Raw genomic sequence first — 18692 nt, 5'->3', positions numbered from 1 at the left:
AAACGCCGTTTTTATTTTACGATTAAACTTTTTTTTTGTGTAATTTTTCATGAACAAAAATGGAATAAATGCAGGAAAAATTAATTTTCGAATGGAAATAGCCATTTTCGCGGCTTCGCGATACCCAAAAATCCGAGGTAATGTATTGTTTTTCTGTGAGGTACAAAATGATAGAAATGATCGATTATCTTGCGAATATTTTATCTGTTGATTAAACAATTTGTTAAATCTACTTGTTACTCCTCCCACCTCTGGCGATATCTTCCCACGTGCCATTCACCATCCATTTTCACTGACTGGTGGTTACAGAAGGGGTCAGACTGTTCTCACTCGATAGTAAATTGTGCGACTCAACAAGAAACTCTTGACGTTCCAGTCCCCACTCGAATCTTGCCACGAGTGGAGTTTGATTTTGAACTTTAAGATAACTCATCAAAGATAATGTAACAGGAGAAAAAAAAATCCTAGAAATTCAAAGTGCAGTCTTATCAGTGAGCCCCTGTAGTGTACCATGTAATAAAATAACTGAATAGACATTTACTGGTAAACTATCTGCCGGAGGACATTGTGATATAAATATCAACCACTCAATTACCACCGGATTCTGCACAATGGAGGAATTAATCGGTCCAGTGGGTAGAGGCTACGATAGTGGTGATGATGACAATAAAATAACGAATTCAGCCATGAAAACATTTATAACAAAATCAGAAGATCCTGAAACGCCCGACTCTTCCGAAACTCCAGAACCTCTAGCAAATATAACAATTAGCTTCAGTGACCTCTCATACTCAATTCGTCAAAACGCCAGAGGCAAGTGATCTACCCGAATTCATAAACGTAAATTTATTTAAAAAACAATCGCAGCAGAGCCAAGTGCCAGTTCAAAAATGTTTATCCGGAAATTCTGAATAAATGAGTAAAAATGGCCATTCAAGCGCTGTCTATTCATTACATTAATTTTTTTAATGAATTCCATTTTAACTTGACCTTAAAAATTCTGATGGCAATTGTAATAATTGTAATGACTCATGCCTTGAAATAATTACTGGTACTGTTAAATTCATTGATATTGCAGCGATTATTAGTGGCGATCATGATTATTGGAGTACTGATTGGTTTACCGTTATTTAAATAAATAGGTAAACGGAGTAAAGAGATACTGCAGGAAATTCATGGATATTTTAGCGGTGGTGGACTGAATGTTCTAGTTGGTCCATCAGGAGCCGGAAAAACCAGTTTGTTGAGTATCCTTTGTGGATTAAGAGGAAAAAAAGAGGGAGTCAGAGGGCATCTTGCTATCAATGGAACTCCGGCCACTGCTGATACCCTCAGAAAATTAACGTGCTATATTCCTCAAGAATTTGCACTACTACCTTCTCTGACTGCTAGAGAAACTCTATATTTCGCTGCTCGATTGAAAATACCACATGCCGATAGAAAACAAATTAATAGTCTGGTAATAAAAAATATAATCGATTATTTGCAACACCTGCAGTTTTTGGGTTGTCAATTATTTGGAATTGATTGGAATTATTTACTGCAATTATTTTGCATGAATTTTTCCGGTTTTCTGACTATTTTTTTCTGTACTGGAAATTCAGGCTCTTACAATATTTGCGCTAACAATTTCCAAGGAGAAAAATTTTAGCACAATAAATCGGTCAGAAAGATCAAAATTTATTGGCTTTTTCTATTAAACACTCTTCGATTCATTTTTTGTATGGAAAAATATGCGCATTATCTGAATATTCCATTGAACTTGAATCGGATTGTTAATGGTATTCGAAAATAGATATTTAATTAATGCACTACGATTCTCTATTAATCTTTGCTTCCTAGTTTAATTTGCACAAGTCTGCAAGAGGAAAAGAAATTCAATTAGTGGTATTCTATTAAAAAATTGATAAACTTCCCCATTTCATTCAGAAAATTCATGGTAACATTTATTCTATCGGGTAAGAAAAAATTTTTTTTGTCATTTTTACCAGACAAATTGTCTTTTCATTCGAATCATCGTATTTTTTCTCGGAAGATCAATACGCTGCGCTGAGTAAACGCAAAGATAAATTTAACTGCAAATTATTGTTGGTACAAATTGAATGGTGGTAGTTAAAATTATCTTTTTTTCTTACAGGTAATGAGTGTGGCAGGCACATTGGGTTTGCAAAACTGCCTCAGTACCATGACGAGAGATTTAAGTGGTGGTGAAAAAAAACGTCTCTCAATAGGAGTAGAGATAGTTGTAAATCCCCGAGTACTTGTGTTAGATGAGCCAACAAGTGGCCTGGACAGTGCTGCATCTCTTCAAGTAATTATTTTACTGAAGAATATAGCGCTGTCTGGGTGCACTGTTATCTGCTCTATTCATCAACCGAGCAGTCAAATGATGACTCATTTCGATGACATCCTCGTTCTAGCTGAGGGTAGAGATTTGTATTGCGGTCCAAGTAGCAAAATTGTTCAGACATTTCAAGAGGCTGGATACTCATGCCCTCCCTTTTACAACATCTCAGAGTTTGGTAATTTATTTGGTCTATAAAAATGTAATTTTTCCCCTAAAATGGGGCGGTGACCGAATGTATGCATTAATGTGTGTGTGTATGTAGTATTTTTTATCCATTAATTTTCATTGATTGCTCAAAAAAGATTTTCCTCAACCTTTCTGTATTTATAAAATTAGTATACTGATAATTTTCTTTGAAGTTTATGTACAAAGTCATCTTAATTATCAATTATACGACTTTGTGTTTAATTTCAATTAAAAAAAAGTGATTAACGGTCATAAATAACCGGTATAACATGCAAAAATGAATAAATTTTTCAATCAATGAGCAATGATTCGAATGAAGAAATAGTTTTTGCATATTGTCAGCAATTCTAATGATGCATTTGCGTTTAAATTACTCATACTTGCAGTGATGGAAGTCATTATCGGTCAGCATGGCGGCGACCTTGATAATTTAAGAAACTACAGCAACAAATTCCATTCAGTAGTAGTAAATAAAAGTCTCGCGCCTCTATCCAATGGACACGACATTGAACACCATGTGAAAATAAAAAATGTCCAAAGATGCGTGAAGCGAATCTGTAACCCTTGGTTCAATGAATTTCAAATGCTAATTTGGAGATCTACGAAGTGTATTCTACGCGACAATGTAATTATCAATTTAAGGATCTATTATTCTCTTTGATTCCATTATTTTTCGTCTACCACGCATATCACGGCGGATGCATTAGCGAATTGAAAAATCATTTGCATGCGACGCAAACAAGTTTGCACAATAACATATTCACGATAAAAATGATAATCGATTTGATGATGCATCTGACATTTTTCAGACCTTGACAAAACTGAGATTAGCCGCCCATATCGTCGTTGGAATATTCATGGGTCTGGTTTTCTATAAATTCGGAGGAGACGCTAGTAAAGTATTCAGCAACATTGCCTGTCTCTTCTTTTTTTTACTCTTTCTGTTCTTCAGCAATGCCATGCCAGCAGTGCAAATGTGTGAGTAGCCCGGAACTTAATCGATGAAATGGCATTATTCCATGCTGAGATATCTAATTGTCCTGATAAGAACATGAAAACATTCCGAAATTAAGATTACTTACATTAGTGGTAATCGCGAAAGCTCTCACCCGCGTGTGAATCAAGTCATACTCTTGGATATAATCAACTGATTTAAAATTCCCGAGGGTGTTTATCCAATTAATTAATTAATTAATTATTTTCAGTTCCGATTGAGGCGGAGGTATTCGCAAGGGAGAATATGAATAATTGGTACGGGTTGGGGACTTATCATCTCACTAAAGTCCTCACGGATCTTCCTCTGCAGGTTTTAATAATTATTTGAAAAAATTGGGGGATGATGACGGCAAAGACTCGAATTCTTCAATATCTCGAGATCAAGACAAAAAATTGGAATAATCTGAATAGATGAGCTAAGTCAAGTCTGAATAAATTGCCTTTAAACAAATCGGAAAAGCATAATTGAAAGAAGCGTTTCGAAATTTCCAAGAGAAGAAGCAAAAAAGCACTAGAAGATACCAAATTAATTATTAATGCTGCTTCAATAATGATCAACGAGGAAAAATAAAAAGTGATGAGAAAACGTACGAAGCAGAGGATTAAATTTGCAAACATCGAATTAAATGTAAAAAATATGGAATTGAACAAGTGATTTGAAAAAATTTCATAAACATGAGGGAGTAAATAGCATCACTATGCATATAAAGAGCACAAGAAAATGAGATCAAGTTATATCGAATGATTATGAAATGAACATAAGTAAAAGCCCGACATTTGAAGTCATCTGAATTTCAAGGCGTTCGCCTCAAGAGTTATTAATTTTATTGACATTATTGAAAAGCAAAAAATTTAAATTCCATAATCTCGAGCTAGTGAAGATTGAACATGATTTATATCGCTCCTCTTCTCCCTACACCAAATTAATTATTCCGCATAGTTCATACGTTTTTTTTATTAGAATATTTGCCGATTTTAGACTCTCTGTCCTACGTTATTTTTGGTAATAGCTTACGGTATGACCGGACAACCAATAGAAAGCCAAAGATTCATGAAGAGCTGGTTAATCTGCTTTCTCCTGTGTGTACTAGCGCAATCCTTCGGAATGCTGGCAGGAGCCGCAATGAACACTCACGTAATTAACCCCATTATCTATTTCATCATTTATTATTTCAGAATACGGAGATTCATGGGATTTATCTTTCTAGTGTGGAACTTTTCTCGTTCCCGCATTGAACATACCGATGTGCCTTTTCTCGGGGTTCTTTCTCAAGCTGGGAGAAATCCCCTCGTACATGACACCCTTCAGCTTCTTGAGCTACTTCAGGTATACGTTTGAGGGACTCATGCAAGCTATTTATGGTGGAGATCGAGAGGTATTGCCATGCTCTGAGAATTTTTGTATTCTAAGAGCTCCAGATAGAATTTTACGACACATGAATATGCCGTCCATCGAATTTTCCGCTATCATTTATGCTCTCGTAGCTTGGATTGGGTTTCTGCATTTATGTATTTATGGGGTACTCAAGTGGAAGAGTTGTAGATCGGTATAGAAAATTTGGTATACGAAACTTCCACACGAGCGTTTAATGTAAAGAATTATTTTTGCTGTGAAGTCGGAGAGTCAAGTGATTTAGCCCTTCGGTGAGTTTTTCAGAAATATCTCCGCAGCTATGGAAGTTTATAAAAATTTTATTGAAATCTTTTTTGGAGAGGTACTTCAGAGCTATAAAAAAGTTTAGGATAAAGATTTTGATATCTGCCTTGGTTTTAGAGATATTCCGCGATAACAAATCGCTATTGTACTTTTTTAATAATTATTGCTCAAGGGTGTAGGCGTCGAAATTATTTTTGTACCAGATTTGTATTGTTAGAAAATGTGTAATTATCATTATTGATAAATTTAAGAGCTTTTTGTACCTGTTGTTTTATGGTAGACTATTTTTATATTATCGGATTTGAGTAAAAACAACTCCATTCTTGTTTACACGAGCGAAAATGTCGATCTACCTCACGATTAATAAAGCACCTACCAACAGTTGTACATTTGTAAAAACCTAAATCTCTTCCTGACATTTGTCTTGATTGAGTCATGATTATCCAAGTGTGACAGTCAAAGTGAGTATTTATCAGCAATGAAAGGAATATCGATTACATCACACTGAGAGCAAAATAATTCAAGGATCAAATTCATTCTTGCCGTTTTATTAAACTAGTAAGTCATGATCACAACGTGATCAATAACTAAAAATTTGCAGACTAAATAAAAAGATCTGTTCAAATATTATTTGTAGGAAAAATCGATCCTGAATGGGATAATTAACTTGTTTAATTACCTCGATACAAGGAGTGCTGAAGTATAACTTCCATTTTTGTCCATTTTACTATGCCATTAACAAGTAATAAACCGACGCACCTCCATGGAATACAGCGCCATATTATTTATCGAAAAATAAGTTTAAGGAAAAAGAAAATCATGCCGTATTCGAGAGATAAGCTGCTGTGTTATTTAGATGCTCATTACGTACGTTTCTCTGACCTCCATTCCGGGGTCTATCAACTCAGCATGAAAAAGTGATGAGATAACCGGAAAACTTACTACTACACAAATTTTTATGTTGTAAACGTGTTTGAAATATCCTGTTGTGAACTGGGCTTCAGCGAAAAGTAAATCGGCTCCTTCCTGAATAGCAAATTTTCAAAAATTTTGAAATTTTCGTCGATACGTGATTCAATTACTAACTGGCGATGACCATCCAACAACCCTGGCAATCCGATAAATATGAAGGTCGTTTTCAGTTTCCTAAAAGTCTTTGTTTGCAGTTGAAAAAAAATTGTATGTCAGAATTTTTATGGAGAAAAATATATTCTGAGCTCATCAGAATCGGTGAGAGAGTCTCCAGACAGTTTCCTTGTAAATAAATTCTGAACAAACTCGATGATATTTCAATTATGATAATGATGTCGCGTTAAAGGATGATTAATTTTGAAATGACTTTAATAGTTGTGTTTCTCATCATATGGGAATTTTTTCTCTCAATTTATAAATTTCTGGGCTGCAACTGCATATAAGTACATTCATCAAGAGAATTTGCATAAAAAATTGTTAGAAATTGTTAAATCTTCAGATAAATAAATTTAATCCTCCCAATCATCAATCGTTTCTCCCGAAAAGTGTATAAATGTTAATTCAAGAAAGATCGTGATGATAAAAAAATAGTACCGCTATTTATTACACTCGCTTACAAATTCCTCGAAGTTACTGTCAATCTTAACTCAAGAAGGAATTTTCTACAATTTCACAGTCAACCGTTATTAATAACAATAAAATAATCCATCCTACTCTAACCGTTATCGCAGTAAACCTATGAAAATAATTCTCGTAAAAAAATTATTTAAAAAATCGAGTGCATCTTCGATCCTATCATCACACATATAATGAATGATTTATTTACTTGCATTGATGATAAAAATATTCCTAGCCAGCACTGATTAAATCAGTGATTAATTCATTATCGTGCCGATTGCAGTTTCCACCTCAGTAAGAAATAAGAGCTTATTCTCAATGCTAATAATAAAACAGTCAACCCAAAGACATCATTCCAGAATTGATCAGGCTCCATGGCCACGATTTCGGACAGGAACTTCCTCGGATATTTATAGTGACAGTATTCCTCCGTTTCTGCACAATTGAGGGTCTCTCGTTTTTCTCCATAAATCGCGTGAATGTAGCCTTCTAAACCGTATCGCAGATAGCTGAGATAGCTTCCTGGCCTCAAATAAGCTGGAAGATCACGAAGGTTAACGCCGAAACCGGCGAACATCATCATCGGAACAGACAGAGTCGGTGCCAAAAACGTTCCATTCTAAATTTTCAAAATCCGGTGTAATTTGTTATGAATAGCGACAACATGTATTCAAATTATTCATCGATAATAATAATAATAATAATAATAATAATAATAATAATAATAAAGATAATAATGATAATAATGTGCAGTATGATGAAGGGGTGAATTTCGGAAAATTTCGTCCATTTTGAGATAATCATTCCATTCTGCCCCCTTCAATTAATTATTAACAAAAAGCCACTATCTAACTACTCATTTAGCTTATCGGGCTCCTTCCTACAGATGTTGTAATAAATATTATCATGTATACAGAATATATTGAAACGTAAGAAATGAAAAAAATAAGAATGCCAATAAGTGATCATGTTAGGGAGAAACAAAATCAGTAAAAAAAGTGGTAAAACTACATATGGGGCATTTAATATGTTTTTTCCGTATCGATTGGAAGTGAAATCCTTTACCGATTTTTTTGTAATTAAGGTAAAAATGGAATAATTTCACTTCACCACTTCGCTACTGAATTATTAATTACTGAAGATTGAATGAGAGTTAAGTGCGTCGTAAAGTCAACTCAGAGGCGATTGATGATAAATCATTGGTACAATTAATCTCGATAGCGAATAGAAATTTATATTTTCCACTCACGACAACACTGAAGACAGCTCCGATCACGAGACCAAAGCTCTGGGCTGTAAAAACAACGAGCAAGCTGATAGCGAAGAACATTGAAAATCTACTCCACTCCATGGGTTGTGCAGACATGATGTAGATTATTCCGGAGAATGCAGCACAACATACCACAGCTACGGGAATATCGATAATTGTCACTGAAGTGTAGAACATTTTTAGGCTGTACCACCTATTGAAATGTTCTTTCTGCAGAATGTTCATTTCCGATGGAACTGGATACCGAAAAAAAATTAATTATTCCGGAATTCAATTGAGATTCACAGAGAGTCATTGATTGATTTGAAGTCCATAATAAATAGTTACAACAAATAGTTCACTCACACGTAAGAACTGTCAGCATCATAGATGTCATCATGTGGTGCATTAGAATAGCAAAAAGTAAATTATAATTTTCTAGAACTCTGTGGCCCTCGTTACCAGCCCCAATGAACAATGTACCCAGCATAATTCCCGTCGCCACATTGACCAGCAATCTCAGATAAGTTAACGTCTGCAATGCCATCAATCGCGATTATAAAAATAATACCTCGTACGAACAGAAATAAAATCATTGAATATTTCCGAAAAAAAAAATAAATGAATGTTCAGTTTTTTTCTTTGATGAAAGTATCCATTTACCCAATTATACACTACAAATCATTATCTCATAATGACTTACCATAAATATAGACTTACCGTATCTCTTTTACTTTTTATAACTCCCCGCTGCAGTAATATTTTCAGTTGATGAAGCTGTGACGTAGCTTGCAGAGATTTCTTTTTGTGATTTTTTTTAAATGTAGAATTTTTTTCACTCCCGTCATTATCACTGGGTTTTCCTGAAAACCACACGGATTGATAGACAGCAACTGATTTTATCCCTCAGAGTATTATTCAACATACGCTTGACCGCCCATTAATTTTTTTATCGGCTTATGACTTACCTGTTTTTCCATCAGCCTCTCGTGGTTTTTCTCCGTTCTTCGATGGGTCAATAGAGACCTCGATTGACGACACAAAGCGCTCTTTATTATTGAACCACTGCAAATTCCTACCATTGTCCGATGCATTAACGAGACTCTCGATTTTATCGTAGCCATATTCACCGCAAGCCAATTCAATAACATAATCAGCCGGATTGTGATATATCGGGCACGGCAGTTTAACACTCTCCAAATAGGGCACTAATTGATCAGTTGCGCCTTGATAGAGGCAGTAGCCATTAGCCACAACAAGTACCTGTTCAGGTGCGCAATCAAATCTCAATTGTTAACACCACCAAAAATGTTTTACTCTTTCCCGAATATTCATTCACTCGAGAGAATACTTTTCAGAATTTTCCAATGTTTCAATAGCTATTTTATATGTTAATAATAATAATGATAACCATAACAGGAATAATAATAACAGCTGATATGAGATTCGAAAACTAAAAGTGAAAATCGAAAGGTGAAATTTAAATTGTTACAGATCACAGAATAAAAGCAAAATCTGAAGTCGATGAATATTCAAGTAGAAGTATTATTTCGTAATATATCAGAGAGAATAGAACACTTTCAAAATGTAACTAACTTGATCGAATAACTGGAATAAAGAGGCGCTGGGTTGATGAATGGTGCATACAATAGTTCTTCCTTGTCTTGCAAGAACCTTGAGCAGTTGAACAACTTGCATGCACGTGGAGCTATCTAATCCACTGATGATAAAATGAATGTGTAGTAAGGAAAAGCCATTATAGATACATAATTACATAGAGTACTAATGAAAATATGTGTGACAATCTCGTGAAAAAATAGTGGACTGTGCATAAGTGTTGAGATACTCACGTGGTAGGTTCATCAAGGAACATGACAGTTGGATTATTAACCAACTCAAGGGCAATTGACAATCTTTTTTGCTGTCCACCACTCAATCTACTCGCCCTCGTTGTCCGATGATCGAACAGACCAAGTGTTACAAGAATTTCTTCTATCTGAAATCCAAACAGAACACCTGATGAATTGATGATTTGTTGTCTGACGTACTAGTCAATGATTCGGACGTACTATTTCTTCTTTCGTCTGTCTTGGTATATTGGTACCAAGTTTGAGATCAGCAGCGACTCTCATATTCTCGATGACAGTCAGCAGGGGTTGGAGACGATCGTCTTGAGTTATGTAAGCACTTGATCTTCTGAATGCATCTAAATCACGTATGTCTCCATTAACGTAAACATTACCACTGATGCCGGTTAGACGATAGCCAGAGAGAATGTCGAGTAGGGTTGACTTTCCGGCACCGGAAGGACCCATTATGGCAATCAGTTGTCTTGCAGGGAGTCTTCCATGTATATCGTGCAGTATTTGCTTGTAGTCTGTTGTTGTTCCGGGGTTAAACATCATCATATTAATTAAATTACCACATTTGGTTGTTGAACCAATTAGTCAGAGAATAGGAGCATCCCCAATCCAACCAAATCACCAATTAAATAGGGTGAGGTTTAATTAGAATAAAATTGAAGGTACGATTATCTTACCTTTTCGAAATAATCCAAGTCCAACACGATAGCTTATGTTCTCAAAGACAATATCCGCGACTTCATGTTCACCCTTAGCTTTGCCAAGTAATTGTGACTCACCCCCATTCCTCTTCCACCCCATGTCAGTTCCATTTTTCTGATTGTTCTGCTCCCTCAGTCGTTCTCCAGATTCTAAATTATCGTGAGGGATTGTCACCCCATTGGTGGCCTCGTGCATCAGAATTTCCATGGCAAAAACTTCCAATGGAACACGTGGGAGTTACCGTAACGGTCAATGCTCTGTGAACAAAGTGACAACATGAAATTGAAGAAGAATTTCGATGTAACCGGTACCTCTATCTCGCGCATTTCAATGATATAATTTGTCATGAAATATGAAATGATTAGATTAGATTAAAACGAAATGAGTATCGATAAATAAATAATTCTGTCAATCGGTGGGGGATCGAAGGCCATTGTATGACCAGCACTCGCACTCTGTGCCAAAGTCCATTCATCGGGTACGATATCATTGTTGTTCATCCGCTCCTTTTGCTCTTCACCACCCGCTCCACCCACTCCATCCAATCCCACAAAGTCCACAACACAGGGTGTTTACCTTTTTCACCGCCTTTGTCCCCATATTTTTCATTAAATCCGTGCCTCCAGTACATGATTAATTGCTTCATTTGCCAATTTGATTGACCTCTGTCACTCGATTATCAGCGTTATCAAGAGAGTGATCTTTTCCTCGTAACTGATCTATCAATTCCGTCTTCTATCTGGTTCATTTAAATAAATAATCCATTCCAGGGACAACTTTCACCCACAATGTCACGACTGCTGTCGATGAACCTTCCGTTTTTTTTTAATTCTATTGATTATTAACATTATATAGAATAAAGTGAGGTGGAAAAATTTTTCCATCACGTCTTTATGATTATTCACATTCTTCCAAACTGGTTCCTTATCGAAGCCTCACCTTTTTAAAATTTTTCGTCCATTTATTACCGTTGCATCAACTTTATTCAATTCACGCACGTGTCATTGTTAGTGGACATGTAATTGTAACAATGGGCAATAGTTCATTACCCATTTTCAGGCCATGAAAAGTAGATCAAATCGTGTTTGGTCATTTGATAGAGAGAAAAATGACAATGAGAATTGATAAGGACAGTTTATTCTTGTGGATTGTTGTTGTTCAAAGTTCAACTCGTGGATGATGTGAGTCACAATGGGGATTCATAAATTTTTTTTAACGAACGAAATCAACATTTTTCGATCATACAATTTAAGATGGACGATTGAACTTTTCTAGGAATATTTCGTCATGAATCAAAAGCTGTAATCGGAGAATGTCAGCATCCATCAGTGACTTTGAGGACAATTATGCATTTTATCAGATAAATGAGCTCGATATTATCCGCTCTTACAATGTAAAACGATTCCCACTATCTATTAGTAATTCTTCAGAGAATGCTATTCATCAATGAAACAATTTAAATTATAATCTCCGGGTGTTATTTGCCTTCACTGACTCCAGTGATGAAACGGATTTATTTATTATATTTTCTCTCACTATTCCTCTGTTTTATTTTCTAATTAATATTGAGAATTTTTTCAGCGGAAACCTTAAATCGATGATTTTCATCGATAAATCGATAAATAATAGTATTCTTACGTTCAACGAATGTAATATCGGATGAATAATCTAACTTCACCGAATGTTCTCTTGATTGTTCTCGGAAATATGTATTTTTCATTAAATGAAATCAGAATTGAAATCGTAATGACATGGTATGCCGATTCCCCGAGAATTTTTAATCGAAATTCACATTAGACTACTTCTTGTTCAATTCTTATAAACACAGTTCGATTTTTCTCTCAGACACGCAGTAAAAAAACGTATCACTTATATTGTAATTAACTGTTACGCGATCGGCGCAAATAAACGATTGAAAAAAATCTTGTACAATGAGAAATAATCGGTGGAAAATATTGATTGGCGTAGTTAATTGTTTAGCGGTTGAATTGACGCTGTCATCAGCATGTTGTGTAGCACAAGATAGGGGAGGAGAGGAGGAGGTAATCGACATCGGAGAAATACTGATAAAAAGAGGAATAATCTGAAAGAAACATTTGTAGAGGACAGCCGAGGGGTATTCTATATGAATAAGAGTAAGCAGTGAGGAGTTATTCCTCACTAAATCTCATTTTTCCAGTTTTTTTCTACTAATTTCTGCAAAACGTTTGATGACATTGTCGCGAAAAAAATGCACCGTTTTCGCGTTTTGTTAATATTTAATTACTCCTAAAATTTTATGTCCGCGCAATGATTTTTCTGTGATTTTTCTGAACTTTTAAAAAATTTATAAAACTGGAAAAAACACAGGAGATTTTTTTCGGGTCAATCAGAAAATTAATTTAATTATAATTTCATTAATTTTGATTACTTTTGCTGGTTAATTATGCTTTAAGCCTCATGATTCAAATGGATTATTCATGTATGAAAATAATCTCGTTAACTTGATTTTCCCAGGATTCAGTCATTATCTCGGACGAGTTTCGGCCAAATCTTTTGTTCTTCGTAAACCGGTATTTTCACTTGTTGCATTATCATTACTCACGAATGAGTGAAAGTAACCGACAAATCCTTTTTGTCGAGGCATTCCCCGGGGAGATTGCGGTGAAAATCTCAATGCGGTATTCCTCAATTATAATTTTTTTCCTCATTGTGTAATTCTACCTGAGTAAAACAAAAAATCCCACTCCGCTATAATCGCCGAGTAAACCCAATGAATCGAGTTTTATTTTATTATTAATCCGTTTACCGACAATTGGATAAATTGCAGAAGGTCAGAAAATGCAAGTTGCGGTGGGGGAGCATTTAAATGGGCCAGGATGACGTGAACATGAGAATGAATTGAGCAAAAAAGGACATAACATGCTGACGATTTGTACTAATGAAAAATAAATATTATGGTTTTTACCTTGATAATTTACGCTGTAGTCTTCAACATTCCGCAACGACAAATGGAAATACACCGTAGAAACAGATTGTTTGGAATCATTCAGTGAAAAAGGAATAAAATAAGTCCTTGAATTGAAAGCCTTATTCTGTAAAACTCGATCAAGGTATTGAAATACCCAGAGAATGGTTAAAATTTCGATTGCAATGATAGTCCGATTCACGGAGCGCACGTTTAATTTGATGTTGGAATTGCCACTGAGCCTGACTGACTGCTCTCTGACGTTCAACTCGGAGTATATTCCAAGAGAAATATGTCCTCTTTCTCCTACCACTTGAATCACCAAGAGATCTCCGGGGTCTCTTCCTAGACTTCTCATCCACCAACCGCTCTGCATCCCCTACTCCCCCACCATCATCTTCACGACATCTCATCAGCCAAATGAGTTCCCCAACATTTTCTGCAATCTAATGACGAAATCCACAGAACAAATCATTAAACAGGCAGAACAGCTGTTCACATCGTAATAAATGGATTTGAAGTCGATGTTAATAATCAACGTAATGAAAAATCACTCGAGTCCAAAGTTTTCCAGCATTCGTTCAATTTCATACCGCGGAAATTGATAAGAGAGATTACTCTCTCAATTCACCACTGGTTACCAGCAACACATGAATTTTCATTTCGATAATTACTTGTGATATTTGATTCAAGGATTCGCCGTTCTTTCGTGAGTCAGTGGAAATATTTCCATTGCGTGTTTTCTCGATATTTAATTCCAGGTGAACCGGGTGACTAGAGTCCAATCGCGGGTACAACAGAATGCAGAATTATCAATTATCATTGTGTCCCGCTGATCTTATGCCTCTTTAAATAAATCTACTGTCCACGTCCTCCACGAATGGACTCCGTCCTTGCGGTTATCTTGAACTTCATACGAGATAATTGTAAGGTAAAGGATTAGCCAGTTCCGGGATATGATGCACCGGATGTGATAAACACAGCGTGCACGAAAAAACCTTCAAAAGAAATTCAATCACTCGAAGATAAATAAAAGAATCTTTATTCTCCATAAATTCACATAAGCAATACATAATGTACAGATTATTTACATGTTCAATGATACGTGCTTGTTAAATTTACCTATAAATCTTTGGCTTGATAATTTCACCGACAAATTCATTACTAATCTCATTAAAAATTAGCTCGAATTACACCGATCTTTTTTCTTTATCGACATGGTGGATGCAGTGACGGCCATCCACTCATTGCTGTCAGACTGGTACCAAGTCAATCCGAGTGAGTACTTGGCATTGAGATTGGCATGCTGACAGTGGCTGAACCACCAGCCCCCGTGATAATTAGCCGCGCAATCGGCAGAGCTGATGTCCATGTCCTTGTCCTTAGCACTGAATTTCATATTGTTCTGATAGGAGAAGGCGTCAGTGGCATTGCCAGAGTAGCCACCAACCTGGAGCTGATATCCGGTCTCCTCCGAGAGAACAGCAAAGTGATCGTACTCAGCGGTCCATCTGATCCCATAGATATCGGTCAGATCGATTTTGATTTTTGTGCAGTTGTCACGTGTTAGTCGATGGAGGGCTTCATTCCCAACCCAGAATTCGTTGAGTGGTGAGCCAAAGCCACTGGCGTATTCACTCCAACTCCTGTCAAAATCAACGATACCGTCCATTCTCCTGGCTACCATGATCCAGCCAGCATGACAAGACACCAGGAGTGGTGCACCCTGACCATTTCCCAGGAGTGTCAGACCGTCCTTGGCGTCGCAGTTACTAGGAAGTGCATCTACCATCAGCCTGTACTCGTCCTCCACGTGCTCCAGTTCGTGAGTGATATTTACGGCTCTGGCAACTGCCGAGTCAAGGGCTGGCGTCTGGTCAATTTTTTTGACAAGCTCTGATATGCTCTCCTGCTGAACATCGCTCTTCTCCTGAAGTTTTGAGGCACTCACGCTCAAGGCCTGAACTGTCCTCCGTAAATTTCCAATGTCCTCTCGTGTTAGCGATATCTCGGCGTTCTTCCTCGCAGCGTTGACGTCAATCCTCGCCACCTCGCGTTTCAACTCTGATTGATTGCTGGTGATTTTATCCTCCAAAGTCTCCAGGGATTGCAGCGTCGCTAGGTCAGAGTCCACCAGGTGTTTTTCCATCGTGACGAGCCGCTGTGTGACATTCAGGAGTTGTCTCAGGAAATCCTCCTTCAGGCTCTTCAGGGACACCAGAGAAATCTCTGAGTTCTCATACACCACGCGCTTCTCAATCATCCCTCGTTTCCTCGAGACTATCGCGATCTTGTGCTCTAAACCACTCAATCTCTCCTCGATTCTCTTCAGAACTGAAGATCTCGATGAACCGTGACGAAATGATCTGTGATGCTCGCGCTTGTACCTCTCCTCCTGGTCATCTATTATTTCGTTAATTTCATTGCGCGACAGGTGATTCTTTGCCTCGACGTGCGGCTCGTACTTTAATGATTTCATCTCAATTTGGACAGTGCTTAACTGAAACAACAAAAAAACGAAAATTCATGGATTAAGTTGACGAAGTAATTTCAACCGCTACGGGGACACAGTTGTTCGTGGAGATACTGGAACTAAGAGGTACTTAAACTCGCGTTTAACGACGTCCGTTGGTCGCGTAGTATAAAGAGATGGAAAATAAAGAAGTACCAGGTGGTGAGTGTTTGGGAGATGAGAGAGAATGAGACGGATGTTGAGGAGTAGAGGGAGGGGATACTTTAACCTGGCGGCTCGTGTGAGGTAACACACGCCACCCCTGCGTCTGTTCTCCAGGTTTAATTCAACTTCAATACCTGGGGAACGTGAGTGCTGGTAGAATTGAGGGGATGTGGGGGGGAGGGGGAGGAAAGGTGAAGGTAAAAAAGGGGGGAAAAGGCAATGTGCCACCTGCCATTGAGAATGGAACGCAGTGGAGGCGGACAAAAAAGAAGTGGGGATTGGCCAACTTTGCGGCAGCTGCTGGCCACCAAAACGAGAAACTGAAATTAACGGCCGGCTGCCTCCAACACGATAGCCGCCTGCTACGGGGACGAGACCCGCAGGTGCATCAACGAAACATGTAAATAGGGGACGGGGACATTATGCATCCGTAAGACCAATATTTTTTCATTTTTTTTTTAATTCAATCGAGATGAAAATTTCTCTTTATTAATAGCTCCTCGAGTCGCGGCTATGTGATAATTTTATTATTTTTCCCGTCTGGTCAATTTTCCTCAATTTTCTCAGAAGTGGAAGAATAATAAGTGATGTATTTATAAAGAGCCGTAATTTATCGAATAAATTAGTTTTAATTACGAATAAGCACCGAGTGGGAAGCAAAGAGTGAAAATATCTTCTGATAAAGTTTTGGAATGGAGAGAAATAGTTACCTGACTAGCAATATCAGCGCAACTCCGGGTAACTTGTCCAGCCCTCTCTTTAATCCCAATGATATCAACTCGTAGAGTCCCGAGGGATGCTTCAATCCTAGTTAGTCTTCCCCCTAGATCCCTTATGCCTCTGCCGACTTGTGCAACATCACCCCTCAACAGGGCAATTTCACTCTTCATCCTGGCCCTCTGTGCTAGTTCCTCGCTTGCATTCCTAGCCGTCAATACCTCCGCCAATTCATTCTTCAGCTCAGTCACAGCGCTACCCAACCATTTGACCCTCAGGCGTTCATTCTTCGCCTCGTTGCCGCTTCCGCCCCGAAGCAAACCCACTTCCTTCCTGTAATTTATTAAAATACATTCGTCACATTTCATTTCATCGGCTCTCGTGTATAACTCAATCTCAACCATACAATTCCAATAACGCGGTAATACCAAGGACTCGATAAAAGAAACCGCTAATTGCTTGAATTACCATAAATTCAATAATCCCAACAAGAAAAAAAGTGCTTGAGTGAGTAATTAATATGAGGAAGAATTAATGAGCTCTCACCTCAGCTGTTTAACTTCATTCCTCAAAACCGTCAATTCTGTATTCTTCTCCATGGCGACTTTGAGACTCTCCTCGAGTGCATTGTAATCCTCTTGTCTACGATCAATGAGTGCATTCACTTTTTCCCGAAGTAGCTTGACGGTATCAGCGAGATCAACATCATCGCCGAGAGCACTTGCAATGAGTATCAGCACCAGCCACTTGAAAGACATCTTGAATAATTGGTAATAAAGTGATTAGCCACAACGAGAGAGGCCCAATTGAGGCCAATGACACTATCTCAGGGAAATATTCCAGTCTTGCAATTGGTACCGAGTGAAAAAAAATGAGGAATAGGTCCTCACTGGACGGATTTTGGAGCTTAACTGGAGAAATTCACTGGGGAGTCCAGGTGCTTATATCATCGAATGGACAAAGGGACGGGGGTACGTATAGAAGAGCCTGTTGGGCGCGAGGCAGGTGTTCGCCGCATGAACGCACCGTGTGCCCATCAGGTATAAGGCCCAGGGCCCCCTCAATCCCCCTCCATCCCCTCGATATACTCCTGAATACCGGGACCCCATGTATAAACTCATTCCACATTTTATTATCGAAATTCTCGAGCCTCGGGAGTGAGGAGGAAAAAAAGCTGATAGAAAAAAGTTGAAAAAAATCCTCCAAGAATTTGTGATTCAGTTGGAAATTGATGGAAGGGGGTAGCTGGGGGGCTCGGTTACTCGATTTAAATTTTGTTATTGCTCCAACTGAAAAAGACCAGCTGCACGAGTCCTTTGATGAGCCCTGAGGGAGGCTGTGGCGCGTGGCGGATGAAAAATTTTTCCAGGGGCTCTTGTTGAGCTCCGGGGCCACGCGCCAGGTTCATAGTCATCTCTTTCTCTCGTGCCACCGCCGGTCAACACACGCCACGAGATGAGATTCGTGTGTTCTCCCCCACTTCTCTATCAAACCAAGTTTTTCGCAGCCTCAGGGATGAGATAATAAATATCAGAGTGTACAACATCGAGCGCCAGCTGGTCAGCGTTTCGCTATTTTTTTTTTCTCCGCCAAAAATATTTGATTGGTACATCATTAACATCAAATTGCGTTTAATAAGTGTTTGGATGGTAAATTATATAGTGGAAGGGTTTAGATCGATTCCGTTTCCCGTGAATTACAGGGGAAATCTGATTTTTATTAAATATTAATTCGCCGATTCGAGGGGAATCCGCAAAAATTC

The 18692-nt window shown here is 37.8% G+C and overlaps 3 protein-coding genes across 3 annotated transcripts; 1 reads left to right on the top strand and 2 right to left on the bottom strand.

The window, feature by feature from the left end:
* The first annotated feature begins 301 nt into the window (after positions 1-301).
* On the top strand, positions 302-5567 carry LOC105264237 (ATP-binding cassette sub-family G member 4). Its single transcript, XM_011300978.1, has 8 exons — positions 302-813; positions 1143-1459; positions 2138-2522; positions 2920-3158; positions 3343-3511; positions 3739-3839; positions 4509-4664; positions 4738-5567. The coding sequence occupies exons 1-8, from the start codon at positions 612-614 to the stop codon at positions 5080-5082; spliced, it is 1914 nt and encodes a 637-aa protein (XP_011299280.1). The 5' UTR covers positions 302-611; the 3' UTR covers positions 5083-5567.
* Positions 5568-6652: 1085 nt separating this feature from the next.
* On the bottom strand, positions 6653-13957 carry LOC105264236 (ATP-binding cassette sub-family G member 4). Its single transcript, XM_011300977.1, has 10 exons — positions 13537-13957; positions 10565-10846; positions 10095-10402; positions 9876-10021; positions 9622-9745; positions 8994-9288; positions 8746-8888; positions 8392-8560; positions 8026-8282; positions 6653-7395 (listed from the first exon to the last, which is right to left on the bottom strand). The coding sequence occupies exons 2-10, from the start codon at positions 10794-10796 to the stop codon at positions 7042-7044; spliced, it is 2028 nt and encodes a 675-aa protein (XP_011299279.1). The 5' UTR covers positions 10797-10846; positions 13537-13957; the 3' UTR covers positions 6653-7041.
* Positions 13958-14587: 630 nt separating this feature from the next.
* On the bottom strand, positions 14588-17935 carry sca (scabrous). Its single transcript, XM_011300976.1, has 3 exons — positions 17477-17935; positions 16924-17263; positions 14588-16036 (listed from the first exon to the last, which is right to left on the bottom strand). Exons 1-3 carry the CDS (start codon positions 17686-17688, stop codon positions 14717-14719), a joined length of 1872 nt encoding a protein of 623 aa, XP_011299278.1. The 5' UTR covers positions 17689-17935; the 3' UTR covers positions 14588-14716.
* Positions 17936-18692: the final 757 nt, after the last annotated feature.

The sequence above is a fragment of the Fopius arisanus genome, unplaced genomic scaffold (genome assembly GCF_000806365.1).
Source record: "Fopius arisanus strain USDA-PBARC FA_bdor unplaced genomic scaffold, ASM80636v1 scaffold00020, whole genome shotgun sequence".
NCBI classification, from domain to species: Eukaryota; Metazoa; Arthropoda; class Insecta; order Hymenoptera; family Braconidae; genus Fopius; species Fopius arisanus.
The sequence above is the reverse complement of the archived record's forward strand: the minus strand, read 5'-3'. Positions and strand labels throughout refer to the sequence as shown.

What these genes read in the sequence shown, in the direction of transcription:
- LOC105264237 (XM_011300978.1), top strand. Translation starts at nt 612, where the DNA reads ATGGAGGAATTAATCGGTCCAGTGGGTAGAGGCTACGATAGTGGTGAT. An exon ending in AGTGTATTCTACGCGACAAT is followed by an intron (nt 3,159 to 3,342) that starts GTAATTATCAAT and finishes GACATTTTTCAG; the next exon opens with ACCTTGACAAAACTGAGATT. An exon ending in CATGCCAGCAGTGCAAATGT is followed by an intron (nt 3,512 to 3,738) that starts GTGAGTAGCCCG and finishes AATTATTTTCAG; the next exon opens with TTCCGATTGAGGCGGAGGTA.
- LOC105264236 (XM_011300977.1), bottom strand. Translation starts at nt 10,796, where the DNA reads ATGGAAATTCTGATGCACGAGGCCACCAATGGGGTGACAATCCCTCAC. An exon ending in GACAGACGAAAGAAGAAATA is followed by an intron (nt 10,022 to 10,094) that starts GTACGTCCGAAT and finishes TTTGGATTTCAG; the next exon opens with ATAGAAGAAATTCTTGTAAC. An exon ending in GAGCTGTCTTCAGTGTTGTC is followed by an intron (nt 7,396 to 8,025) that starts GTGAGTGGAAAA and finishes TTGAAAATTTAG; the next exon opens with AATGGAACGTTTTTGGCACC.
- sca (XM_011300976.1), bottom strand. Translation starts at nt 17,688, where the DNA reads ATGTCTTTCAAGTGGCTGGTGCTGATACTCATTGCAAGTGCTCTCGGC. An exon ending in AATGAAGTTAAACAGCTGAG is followed by an intron (nt 17,264 to 17,476) that starts GTGAGAGCTCAT and finishes AATAAATTACAG; the next exon opens with GAAGGAAGTGGGTTTGCTTC. An exon ending in GCGCTGATATTGCTAGTCAG is followed by an intron (nt 16,037 to 16,923) that starts GTAACTATTTCT and finishes TTGTTGTTTCAG; the next exon opens with TTAAGCACTGTCCAAATTGA.